General features: G+C 38.3%; 1 protein-coding gene across 2 annotated transcripts in view; it reads left to right on the top strand.

Moving 5' to 3' along the window:
• Window positions 1-278: 278 nt before the first annotated feature.
• The window catches only part of GNAI1 (G protein subunit alpha i1), a 37,645-nt gene continuing 25,255 nt past the window's right edge, over window positions 279-12,668 (top strand). The window contains exon 1 of one of the 2 annotated variants that reach the window (XM_042792886.1): window positions 279-916. In XM_042792886.1, coding sequence (XP_042648820.1) covers window positions 799-916 — 118 coding nt within the window. In that variant the 5' untranslated portion in view covers window positions 279-798. The remainder of the gene's footprint in view (window positions 917-12,668) is intronic. The other variant, XM_042792885.1, reaches the window with a different exon arrangement.

The following is a 12,668-nucleotide window of genomic DNA, read 5'->3' on the forward strand; positions in this document are numbered from 1 at the left end:
ATCCCGAGGCGGCGGGAAGCGAGCACAAGGCAGGTTTGGGGGGAGCCACGCCGGCAACCGACAGCGACCGCAGCAGCGCCCACGTAGAGAGTTCTCCCCCGCCGCACCTCAGGCAGGCTCTGCCCCTGGAAACGCCTCCGCGGGCGTCGACAAGGCACAGCCCAGCGCCTCCCCCCACCCCCCCAGCAGGACTGGAACCTCCCGCACGGAACCGTTTAAATTCGAAACCTCAACGGTGAGGGCGAGCCCCGCCCATCGCCCCGCGCCCGTTTTTTAAACCCCCTTTCACGCGTTAGTTCGTTGGTGCCCCGCGCACGCGCAGCCGCGCTGCCTTTTTCCTTCCCGCCGTGCGCGCGTCCGCTCCCACTCTCCTTCCCCCCCCCACCCTCGCGCCGCCGTGTGGGCGGTGCGCGCGGCCGAGCGCCCCGAGAGGGGCGGTGCCGGTCCCGGTGCCGCGGGAGCAGCAGCCCCTCGGCCGGCGGCGGCGGGCCCCGGTAACAGCCCTCAGCCTTCTCCCGCTCCGCGTCCCCCTGGGGACGGCTTCAGGCAAGCCTCCCCCCTCACTCCCCCCTTTCTTCCTCTCCGTTTGTTTTGCGTGTGAGGTAAACTCGGCGTGCGGTGCCTACGCCGCCGTTGCGTTGCTGGGGGGGGGGGAGAAGGAGGAAGAGGGAGGGGAGGCACTCACTCCCCCTCCCTCCTCAGCGCCTCTCCGGCGGCCCCGGGCGCGAAACCCCACCGCTCCCGTGCTTCTCTTCCCCCCCCCCCCCCCCCGCGAAGTAAAACAGCCCCCTTCCCAAAATGGGCTGCACGCTGAGCGCCGAGGACAAGGCAGCGGTGGAGAGGAGCAAGATGATCGACAGGAACCTGCGGGAGGATGGCGAGAAGGCGGCCAGGGAGGTCAAGCTGCTTCTCTTAGGTAAGGGCTCCCGCGAGGTGAGCGTCCCCCTGAGGTAATTCCTTCTCCCCCAGATCCTCGAGGTGGGGTGTCCGCTCCCCCCCAGCCCCGGGGTGAGGGCCCTGCCTCGGCGAGGGCGGGGCGGGTGCCCGCCGAGCCAGCTCGCAGCTAATGTGGCATCCGCGGGCGGTGGGGGAGAGGGCCCGGCTTCTCGGGCTGGGAAGGCGGTTGGGTGGTGGGATAGGGATGCTCTCCCCGGATAACGGGGCTGAGGGAGCGCCGCTCTGCCGTGGCGGGGTGTGTGCTCATGACCCTTAAACGTTTGGGGTAAGGGGAGGCACAGCAGCCTGTTAAGGTAGGTGGGTGCCTCGACTTTTGGGATTGAAGGCAGGGCCGTGCTGGGTAAGGGCATGGCGTAGCTTGTCCCGGGGCCCTTCTTTAGAGTGGGCCCTAACTTCCATATGAAGAGAATAACATCCCAAACTTTTGACGTGGATTCTGCATACCTCTGCTCGGAGGAAGGAAATTTTAGGTTGGAAGACGTTTGTTCTTAATGGCTCTTGTAGACGCAAACTTCTCCCAAATTCTTGCTGTAAGAATGAAGTGCAGAAGGCATCAGGGGAACACAAGGAAAAGCACCATTTAACTTTTTGCATGGTGTTATTGTTGTGGAAGTTGCTTATGTTGCTGAAATCTTACAATGGGAATTTCAACCTTGATGAAGTTCTAAATGTATAATATAGTGACTCGCATAATACACTATCATGTATTCTTGAGTTTTGCACACAAGTGCTGGAAGACAGCTTTTTTGTGTATTTTAAGTGATATGCTTGTGTGTAAAGATCAATAAAATAACATTTTTAAAAGTTAGAAGAAAAGAGAGAGTGAGGGATTTAATTGGGAATACCTTTGTACAGGACTGAAGCTACTGTACAGCTTGCTGACAGCTGAATGCTGCAAGATTTGCATTGTGTTAATGTTGTAGGGAGTTTTGCAGTATATGCTGTGCAGCTAAACCAGGCTGGATCCTTCTAATGAGGAGTTAAATAGCTGTTAAGCGGCAACTTTCCTCATGCTGCCCTTCCCATCCCAGAACTACAGTTTCAGACAAACTTTTTCAAAGACTCCCAAATTTCTCACTCCCCTCAACATTGATTTTTCTAGATTGCTCATCTACAATGCTCTATTCACTAGAAACATTGTAGTAGAGCTCTTAAATAACTTTTCTGTTGCTAAATTCTAAAGTAGCTCCAGAAAGGTACAGGAGACTGAAGCGCTTCAATGTGTAGATTAAGAGATGAAGCATACTTAATATGGAGAAAACATCCTAATATGTGTTTAATAGATTTAAAATTTCACTCGTGAGAGAAACAATTAAAGCTTTTCTTTTTGGTTTGTTTTCTGGAAAGTGTTAGGCTTTTGGTTGGTACTGTGCCTAGTCCTGTACACCTTTGTAATCCTCAGATTGTTGCGTGGAAAGGTTATCCTGTGTACAATCAATAACAATACTGCAGAAGATGTTACTGTCTTTTTCAGAGGTGGCAAAGTAATGCTTTGTATGTCTTCTGGAAAGCCATTTAAAATGATTTTTCAGTATTTTGCTGTTCTGTATGGAATTTCTAATACGTGTAGTTTGGCAATCATCTTCATATCTTTCATTGTTATGTGGATATGCATCAAGTTCACATCTATAGAAAGATGCTTTAAACTTAAATTATTTTTTTTCCCTATTTTCAGTTGTTTAGTGCTCTTATGTACAAAGTCTTATGAACTTTTATTTTTAAATTGTATAAATTCTGTGTTTCTAATACAGAAAAGCTTTTGAGGGAAGTATGCTTTTCTGTTGAAATCTCATGAAATCTTAGGATATGGAACAAATGCTCAGATACATTTGTTTTCTCATAGCGTTCTGAGCTGTAGCTCAGTTGTTTTAATATTTTCCTCTTGCCTATTAAAGAGAGGTGTAAAAACTAGCAGGCTAACTTTTTAGGACCAGTGTTTGAATCATTATTTAAACAAAAATTGCCTAAATGTTTACTGAATTCAGAATGAGGTTTTGCATATACACCCATGAATGCTTTCGTGTCTTTCACACATCTTGGAATGAAAGTTTTTCTGTTACTTCTCCTTGCAATTGTGTCAGGTATCTTAAATGTTACATGAATGCCTTATCTGATGTCAAAACTATTTAAAGGTACTTCCACTAGTCACTTTCTTCTCACTGCTCACTTTCCTAATTGCTTGTTCAGCCCATATGTCATAGTTTATCATCTACTCGGTTGTACTCCTACATCTATTTATGGGCTTGTTCTGTTAAAAAGATACTGAAATAAAAGGAAAAGTACAAATTGTGGTCTGCTGCCAGGATAATACAATGTGTGAAAGGCATCTGAAATACTTTGCTTATGTAGAAAAAGCATGTAGCTGTATAGCTATTGAGCCAATAAGAGATTTATTCTAGCTTCTATAAAAACTATAGTTTTGTGTGGTGATTAGAGAATCCTACTGAAGCTTGAGCTAGAATGCTCAGTTGAGGGAAGATGTGTTTATAAAATCGGTCTGTTTCTAGCCTTTAAATTTAATTTATTCCATTATATGCTTTTCAAATGGTTTTTCTAAAACAGAAAATTGTAGTGATTTAATTACAAGTGAGAGATGTGACATTGCTGTACCTAAACCATGACTTTGTGAACAATATCACTGATCCATGTTAGATTTAGATTTCATTGTCCTGTTTCTAGGAAGACGCAGACATATTTAAGCTGTGCAAAATGTTATTGTCGTGGATTATTTTACTTCTTTCATCATATCTGCAAATAGGTGCATCATTTTGTACAAATTTGACTGCAGGTCATTTGGAATAAAAATACTGGATTTTGAACTTTATCCATGTATAACAATATTTTAACCTTGTAATTCTATGCACTTCAACTTGCTATCCCAACAGCAGGAGAACCTTTTATGAAATATTGCTGAGAGCCATCCTCATTATTAGAAGTTATATGTGAGCATATAGTTTGTAAGCCAAGTGGAAAATGCTTGTTTATACGTGGAATTGGATGATTTTATTTTTTCAAATCATTAAATAAATGAGCTTTAATTTAAAATTATTTTTAATCTATGTGTGACAAAAATTCTTACATTTCATGGCAACTAAACAAAAAATACAAGTGCAGTCTAGTATATTGTCAAACACTAAAAAATTAACATACAAAAGTACTTTTTCTTAAGCACTTTAATAAATGTGTGTTGGGTTGACAGTTCCTAAACTTCTGTTTCCTAATTGTTTGAAGTAATGTTTTGGTTTATTGTATTTTCTTCTTGTTGTTGTTTCTTACCTTCAGTATATGACATTATCTATAAGCGAGATTTTTGAAAAGCAATGTATATTTTGGCTGGCTTCCAAGGAGGGACAGCAGTAGACCCAAGTTGTTTTTCTTTTCTGTGGTTCCTCATCTTAACTTTCAGCGTTCAGCAAATAAAAATACCAGTGATGCTTGCAGAATTAATGTAGTTCTACTCATGTTGGAAGATGGTGGTTCTGTGTGACCGATCTGTGTGCTGCATAAATATACATGTGATCCAGATCAGGTGTGGATTTGCAAGTAGGTTTCTGTTGAATTAGCTAAAGCACATAAGACTGAATTTATGCCAACTTCAGAACAGGCAGTACCTCATTTAGTAGAAAGCCTTCTGCTATGAGGTTAACTCATCAAGTTTTAAGAATACATTAAAACTGGCAGCATGACTTTATAGGATTAGCTTTGTCTTGTGGATTGTCACATTTTTCACCTAATATAGCAAATTCAGTGTTCAGATTCTTAGTATCTTGAATGAAAAAGGCAATAGATATGTCTTAAAAATTCTTCAGGGGTAGATCCTGGCATCTAGGAGGTCACAGACCATATATCTGATAGCAGTAATTATCAGTCCTCTTTATGGATAATCACGTTTGTAGATTTAAGTTCAGTGCATACCTTTATACTCATGACCAAAAGAGACACATTTCCATTCCTGAATAGGTCCTTGTGATTCATACTGGAATATTGGTATGTCGCATTCCTAAAGATGCCTGTTTTTTAACTTAAAGACAGAGTAGTGCTCTTAATCTTTTTCAGTTCAGTTCTCCCCGTTCCTTAAGGCCGTAACTAGAACAATTCTATTCAGTTGTTCTTCTAAATCTTCGCATCTTGGGCATCTTTCCCTGTCTGCTTTTTTGTTACAGACCTGCATCTTTCTGTCTGCTCAGTCAACTGATTCCCACTGCAGACTCATCTTTTCAACAGCACGGTCTTTGCAGTCCTTGCCAATACCTGCCTTTCTCTAGACCTGACTGCACATTGGAATAAAAAAATATATATGCTGTTTATACCAGTAGTTCTCTTGCCTTTCCTCCAGAGTATTCTCGTTCTCCACACTTGCAGATAAAAAAGACTTTAGAAGTCTGAACTTCTGGGAGCTCTCAAAAAAGCCTTATTCTCACAAACAAGTATTGCACATTTCAGAGATATTGACCTCATATTTATAAGTTTTCCCAACCTAGTCTAAAACATTTCTGACAAAGTATTTCCTGTCTCACCTTCGGAGACAACTATCTATAGATAATTACAAAGTTCACCTCTTATTTAAAATCTATTTTGTGATATCTAAAAGAAGCGTTTAATGTTTAGGTTTGGTTTGGTTTTTTTTTTTGCTTGTTGGTCTTGCCTTTCTCCCTTCCCCATTCTCCCCCCCTCCCACCCCTCCAACTTTCTGCCTGTCTGCTTAAATTTAGCAGGAGTTCTGAACTAGGACCTCTCTTGAATTTTAGTATTGTATAGTTGGACTCTGGCAATCAGGACGTTATTTATGTGGACTTTTATATCTGACTTTGTAGTTAAGTCAATTAAATCCTCAAGCCTTTGTATTAAATTTAACAATAATTTCAAAGACCGAAGTCAAAATTGCTAGATTCCCATAGTGTAATAATCACTCTTGCTTTTTGAAAGGATGCCCATGGATGTACAGAAAACACAGTCATTCAGCTATGGTTGTGTCTGTATAATTGCAGTTTGGGTTCTTTTATGCTTGTCTCTTTCTATTTGAATGTTGTTGTCATAATTTACATCATCATCATATTGGTCTTTAATGTGTGTATAGACTTCACCACGATACAAATTATCTTTAGTGATTTCAGGTCATCTGTTGCATTATTATTTTACATCTTCATTTTGCAAGTTTATTTATAAATTCACCATTTATGATTGTATTATGATTTTAATTCTTTAACGTTCTTAGGAAAAATTTTACTTCAGTACATGTTGTTTCAGAAAGGGCTAAGAAGAAACTGTACGTGTTGTACTATGTCAGGATACCAGTAATGGTGACTTTGATTTTTTTTTTTTTGTCTCTTGATTAAAAAGTAGTTATGGATATGTAACAATGACTTTAACTTATCTTTTGTGTCAGGAATTAAAGCTTTTTTTTAATATTTTATTTTAGCAGTTAGAAAATATTTTAAGCTTAAAGTATTTTCTTTCAAGTTGTCTTTTTAAAACAATGTAAAGCTTCTTTTATCTCCCACCCTGCCTCCTGAATTATAGACCAAAAAAGCTCTGATAAGGTACTTTTTGGTAAGCTGTTCACTTCCAGCATCAGTGATGCCTCAAGACTATATGTAAGTTCGGTAAAACACTGTCTTAATTAGTTTTTTTCCTACTTTTTCTGGCAGCACAGTTTATTGTGTCATCATTGTGCTGATATGGCAGTTTACTTCAGTCCTATAGATTATATTACTGAAATGATCATGTATTTAAGATAACCTCCTTTTGTGAGGTTATTTTTAACTTACTTCAGAGCTAAAGTTAATAGTATAGCTCCTTGCATAGTTGTGTTGGCACAACTTGAACTTGGGCTTTGTGCTATAAAGAGTTAGGCTGTGCTGATTTATATAATCATATCGCCAAAGTGGATTGTTCCTTTGCCACATTTTACCTTTTAGTTGTTTTGGTCCTCTGAGAAGGAAGAATTGAGTAGTCAGCACATCCTAAAGTCTGGCTAAATATTTTGTAACCAAGCCATGAGTTGAACTTCAGAGGGCATGAAACTCTGAAGTCAGTTTTGCTGCTGAGCTTGATGGATGTCTTCAGTGTTTCTTGTAATATGCTATCTGGGAAATGTCAAGGTAAAAATCTGGAAGTAGAAAAGAGATATTTAAGATGTTCTGTTAGGTGTGAAGTTTTTCTGCCATGGAAACGATGAAATAAAGATCTGAACTGACTTGATAATTAGCTATTAAGGTTTTTTTCAAGATGTGCATAGGAGAACCTGTATTGATGAAAACTTGCTATTCTGAGGTTGTCTTAGTCATTGTCCAGCTTTAGTGAGGTCAGCTGTTCTATTTATTGCCCTTGTTGCTCAGTTTCCTACTGTTACCTTAGGCTTTGTGTAAATTACTGTTTTGTTATTCTGTAAATGGAACTTAGTTGGCTTCACCTGAGAGATTCTGTATCCAAAGAATATTTATATTGGTAAGGTATACAGAGAGCAGTTGGAAATATCAGAACTTTGAACTTGAGAGCAAGAAGTTTGAGTGCACTATTCAGAAAAATGTAGTTTTTGAAGTGGCTCAGTTTAGTGACATTTCTGAGCAGAAGGATAATTAAGATACTGAAATTTATGAGGTAATTAAGACAAAAAAAGTGTACTTTTTGTGTACTAGGAATGTATGCATGCTTTTGCAATAAAAGATTTGAACTCATCTCTTCTTAATGCTAAACATGTTTTGTTCTCCTTGTCCATTAAGTAGGAGCAGACAAGACAAAATAAGATTTCTTTATTGAGAATCAGGATGGGAAATGAAGGAATGATATGTCACAGACCAATTATCCATGTCTGTGACTGCTCATAACCCTTTCACAGTGTAGCTGTAAGAAGCATTAGAGGTGGGAATTTGGAAGATGTTTCCCATCATCGTGGCTTTGCCCTTGGAATTTGCAAAGCTGTGGAGTGAGCTTCAAAATCTCTGGAACTATCTATAGCTTAAATATGTAACAGGAGATAAAGTATCATGTGTCTGTTTATGCTGTCCCAGAAAAATGGCCAAACAATCACTTAGTGTCGCTGTTGCAGATATCCATTTGCATTATCCCTTGATTTGGAAGTATGTTATCTGTTCAGGTAAAATTTTGACTTTCTGCTTCATTTTGGTTTAATTGATGGCTAGACCCTTCCTTGAAAACCGTACTTCTGTGTAATTTTAAAAAAATTCTCATGATATTAATCTTTCAGGATTTCAACTGATGGAGGTAATTGACATAGAATATTTAAGACCCAATTCTTTAAATAAGAGATTTATTGTTAAAAATATGATAGGCAAATAAATTGCTTTCCTTTCCTGGCTTTGGTAGTTGAAGGATCATTGAAGCTCTGAATAACACAATTTCTTATATGTTTAGGTATCAACTTAATAAATGGTCACTGTGTATTTATGTTTAGAGATGCATGTAATCAGCAATATTATATGTACCTATATAAATTGATATCAGAATTAGAAAATACTTTTTGTAAAGCTACTTATTTAAAGGAATCAACACCATTTGAATATACAATGTTTCAATTTATGAAATAAACTTTACCTCATTACTTTTTCAGTGTGCTTTTTAGAAATGTAATATTGCATTTGAAGTGCATAATATACTTAGCAAAGGTACCTGATTAAATCTTTAGTGAAATATAACAGTATCTAGGCAACAAGAATGGACAGGAAGTCTTTACAATCATTGCTCTAAACAGATTGCTTTTAAAGAAGAAATCAATGTACTGTAATGAAAACTCCCGTTGAAGCAGGTTTATAATTCTTAACATCTTCCAGAATTTAATATGGTCTGTTTCTTGAAATGAAAATACTATTGGAATCAAATGATTACCTGTGTCCCATATTCCCTTTGCAAATTTGATAAAATAATTTCTTGCATACTACTATATGTTGGGGTTTTTTACACGGATGAATCTGTTGTAAGTTGCTTGGCTCATAATAGGAGTTGTTACCCATCACAATTATAGTGAGGTTGTGAGTCTCTGGGTATTTTTTAATAGTTTGCAGTAAAACTCGAGATTCTTGCCTACTTTTTACTTCCATAGAAGAATGCTGGAAATGAGTACATATTGTCTAATAAGCATTTGAGCCATTCTAGCAGCTCTGTGTTGCTGAAAAGGAGAGTTTTCTTGCAGAATCAGACTGAATGGTTTTGCCCTCTCCCTGGCACATTTAAATGCTTAATTCAGTTTTGTGTTGGTTTAATAGTCACATTGGCTGTCCTGTTTGGATTTAGTTTGCTGCTAAAGTGGTCAGTTTAACTGGTATTTCATAATGGTCTGGTGAGGACCTGAATAAAAGCATGATGAGGAGCAGAGATACATGCCTAATGCAAATGATGTACTAGAAATGCATAGCAGCGGGTCGAGGGGAAAATGGGTGCTCAGTAGTCTTTCAATTTCTGTATTTATGTCACAGTGTACTGTAGAATTGGATTAGAAATAATGTGAAATTGTGCTCGAGAATCCCGTTGGTAGACATGTTAAGCTATTCTAAACCCACTTATTTTAAAACCTCATTGCTGGAATAGGAGATAGTGCCAGTCTTTCTCAAGGAGTGTGTTGGTTAGGGCACTTGATCAGAAAATGGAGGTAGGAGTTTGTCTTCATTCAGAGTTCAAGGAGTCTCAGACCTATGTTACCTTACGCTATTCTAATTTATAGGTCGTGGGCTTGACTAGAAAGAATCTTCTTCTACTTAGCACTTTGAAGAATGCAAAATGGTAGCAAACAAGAAGCATAACTGCCAGCTTAGTGTCCAAATAGTATAGAGGAAAATGGAGACATTAGTCTCCAGTTAAAACAATAAAGTTTTACTAATACTATAAACAGAATACAGTATGAATGTAGTATTAGAATGCAGTTTTAAAACCTGCTATGACTGGAGATAAATGTCTTGCAATAACAAAATTCAGAGTAAACAAGACAATTGTCCTGAGTTTTTATAGATTTTATTTAATTAAATGTTATTTTGAATGCTCATTGATTTCAGAATCTACCAGCAGTTTGCTCTACAAGGATGGACTGAAAATAGGCAGCTAAGTCTCATTTAAGTGTTTTCTGTATTCTTGATGCATTAAATATTTCTTGATGTCTTTTGTAAGTTGATTGCTCAGCTGTATGCAGATTCAGTTACTGATCCTTAAATCCAGTAAACTTGGCAAAACCATTATATGCTTTCTAAAGCTCTTACAGACATTGACAAGGATTCCTTCTAATAGGCTTTAGCGCCTCAGTGTTTGCTGGTAAAGGCTGTCACTTAATTCCTAGATGAGAGACTACTTAGATTAATTTCTCTGTTCTGCTGTTCTGGAACAGGAGACCTTTTGGGGTTAGAATAGATCAGGCTTTGACAACATACTTGTTTGAGGCCTAATAAGCTTCTATTTATGTAGGTATCTTATCTTATTCCTTCTGGTCTTGTTGGGTACAACTGCCTGTTTGAATGGGTTGAAATTTTTATATACTTCAAAGCTTTCTCAGTTTAATTTGAGACGAGTTAAATACAAAGTCTGTTTAAGCAACAACAACAACAAAAAAAGGGAGATATTTTTCTTTTAGTACTGTTAACCACAAGTAACACTATGCTTATAGGTAGCTCTGTGTGGAAAACGCATGTAACAGAAGAATATGGTTGAATATACACATGAATTTTTTTTGTTCAAATACAAATAAAATTTCTGAAAAAGTTTTCTTTTAAAAAAGATAAGTCTGGATAGCTAGATCTTTTCATTTAACATTTTGATCTGTGTGACTTTAAGTCCTTTCAGTTTTTTGGCAGAGGCCTTTTTGTAGTCAGTTTTGGTCAACTATCAATATATGCTCATTCTCCTTATTTTTGTGGATCCTAGTTCTTGAGCTACAAGATGAAAAGCACTTGGTAAGTTAGGTGTGGATGAAGAGTGAGAATTTATGTGAACTAAAGCTTATTGCACTACTTTTACAACAATGGGCTAACTTTTAGTATAACTGCATTTGCCCTGGTATAAACTTTGACAGTACCTATTTATGTTGTTTGCAAATAATGCCATGGTGTTACATGATGAGTAGAGCTTCGAATAAAATCTGTTGAGATTTACATAAGAGATCTTTTTCCTATTTGATAGGAATGCACGCACTTTGCTTTTTGATTTTCCCAACTCTTTGTCCAGTTACATTGTAATATGAGGTAGCAGGGACAGTTGGATCTGTCACAGTTGTAGATAATACAACAGTAGAGTTGTTCTGAATTGCAAGTGGAACGTATGAGATGAACATATGCTCTGAATTCCAATTCTGCCTCTGCAGTGGGGAATTTTTTGTAAAGTGTCTTTGACTGTCATTAATGATAGTCTGCTTAGTAGTAGTAGTTCTCCCTGGTATCTCAGTCACTGAACCTACCACCTTTGCACAGCATATTTATAACTCCGTGAACAGCAAAAGGCCATGAAGGCTAACCACACGGTCAAGAAAAATGTCAGGGTACTCTGGATTTCTAGAGGTTTATTAGATATATGTTTGGGGGGCCTGGATGAGGCATGCTGTATTCTGTTAGCAGAATTTGACAGTAACTGTCTTTAAACATTGTAAGAGCAAAGGAGTTGGTTCTTTCTGTTGGAGCACTCTGCATTTACCTTGTGTAGTGTGGCCATACATATATCTATTCAAACTCTTGTTCTAGAAGGTCTTCGTGTTCTTTCTTCCCATGATTTCAAATTACATAGTGATTGTTTCTGAGCATATTAGTATGTATTGAAGAAGATAACCACTTTAATTTTTTTTAAGTAACAAAATTAAATCCTGTTTTAATTTTGAAGAGAAGACCAGTTATTTGCTATTAGTGAAGTTCCATTAGAAACACTAACAAGTTTCTGGGCTTTGAATTTTGAGGAGATTCCTGAATCTTTTAAAGGATAGTAGTGTGGAGGCTGGCCTTGGGTACATTTAAGTAGTCAACTGATAATCTTACCAAGCTGCTTTCAGCATTGACATGTTAGATAAACCTGGAGCCACAAACATTTTAGATGTTGGTGGTGTGACATATAGTTGTCAGGCAGCAAGCATGATTACTATGTGGTTTTCATCTCTAAATGTGCATCCATTCCCTTATTTAATTTCTGGCTGTAGGTGTTAGGCTTATTTCCAAACTTTTGAGTCTCAGTTTACCATGGTCCTTCTGGGCTTGGCACCTCACACAAAGGAAGCTACGCCTGTATCTTAATTGAAGAAAATGCTTCAGATCTTAAGGTACAGCGGCACCGTCCCTCCATAAGGCAATGATACTCTTCTTTAAGAGGTCTCTTGTACATTCTCAATAGATATGTCTCTTTAAAGGAGATTGAATTCCAAGGTACCATATTTCATTTTGAATGTTTCACAGAGTTCTGAAATATGATTCTTGGGATTGTATTGGTGTACTCCTTTACAGTGAGGCAATGGGTACACAATATGGCTATGTTGTAAGTGATGCACGTAATGATAAAAGGGTTCCTACTACATAGTGGTAGCTGTACAGCCAGTAATTTGAAACAGTTGAGGAATATTAACTATAAGAAAAGTTAAATGTAATTTCTGCTCAAAAGCTGCATTCATTCAAATGTGTTGTACATAAAATTGCACATAAAATTCTTCTAAGGTGTCTACTTATCACATGCATCAAATTTGAAGCAAAAAATTCATAAAACTTTGTCATAAAAAGATATTAAGCACTAGTAGAAAA

This window comes from Tyto alba, unplaced genomic scaffold, assembly GCF_018691265.1.
Source record: "Tyto alba isolate M040663 unplaced genomic scaffold, T.alba_DEE_v4.0 Super-Scaffold_2, whole genome shotgun sequence".
NCBI classification, from domain to species: Eukaryota; Metazoa; Chordata; class Aves; order Strigiformes; family Tytonidae; genus Tyto; species Tyto alba.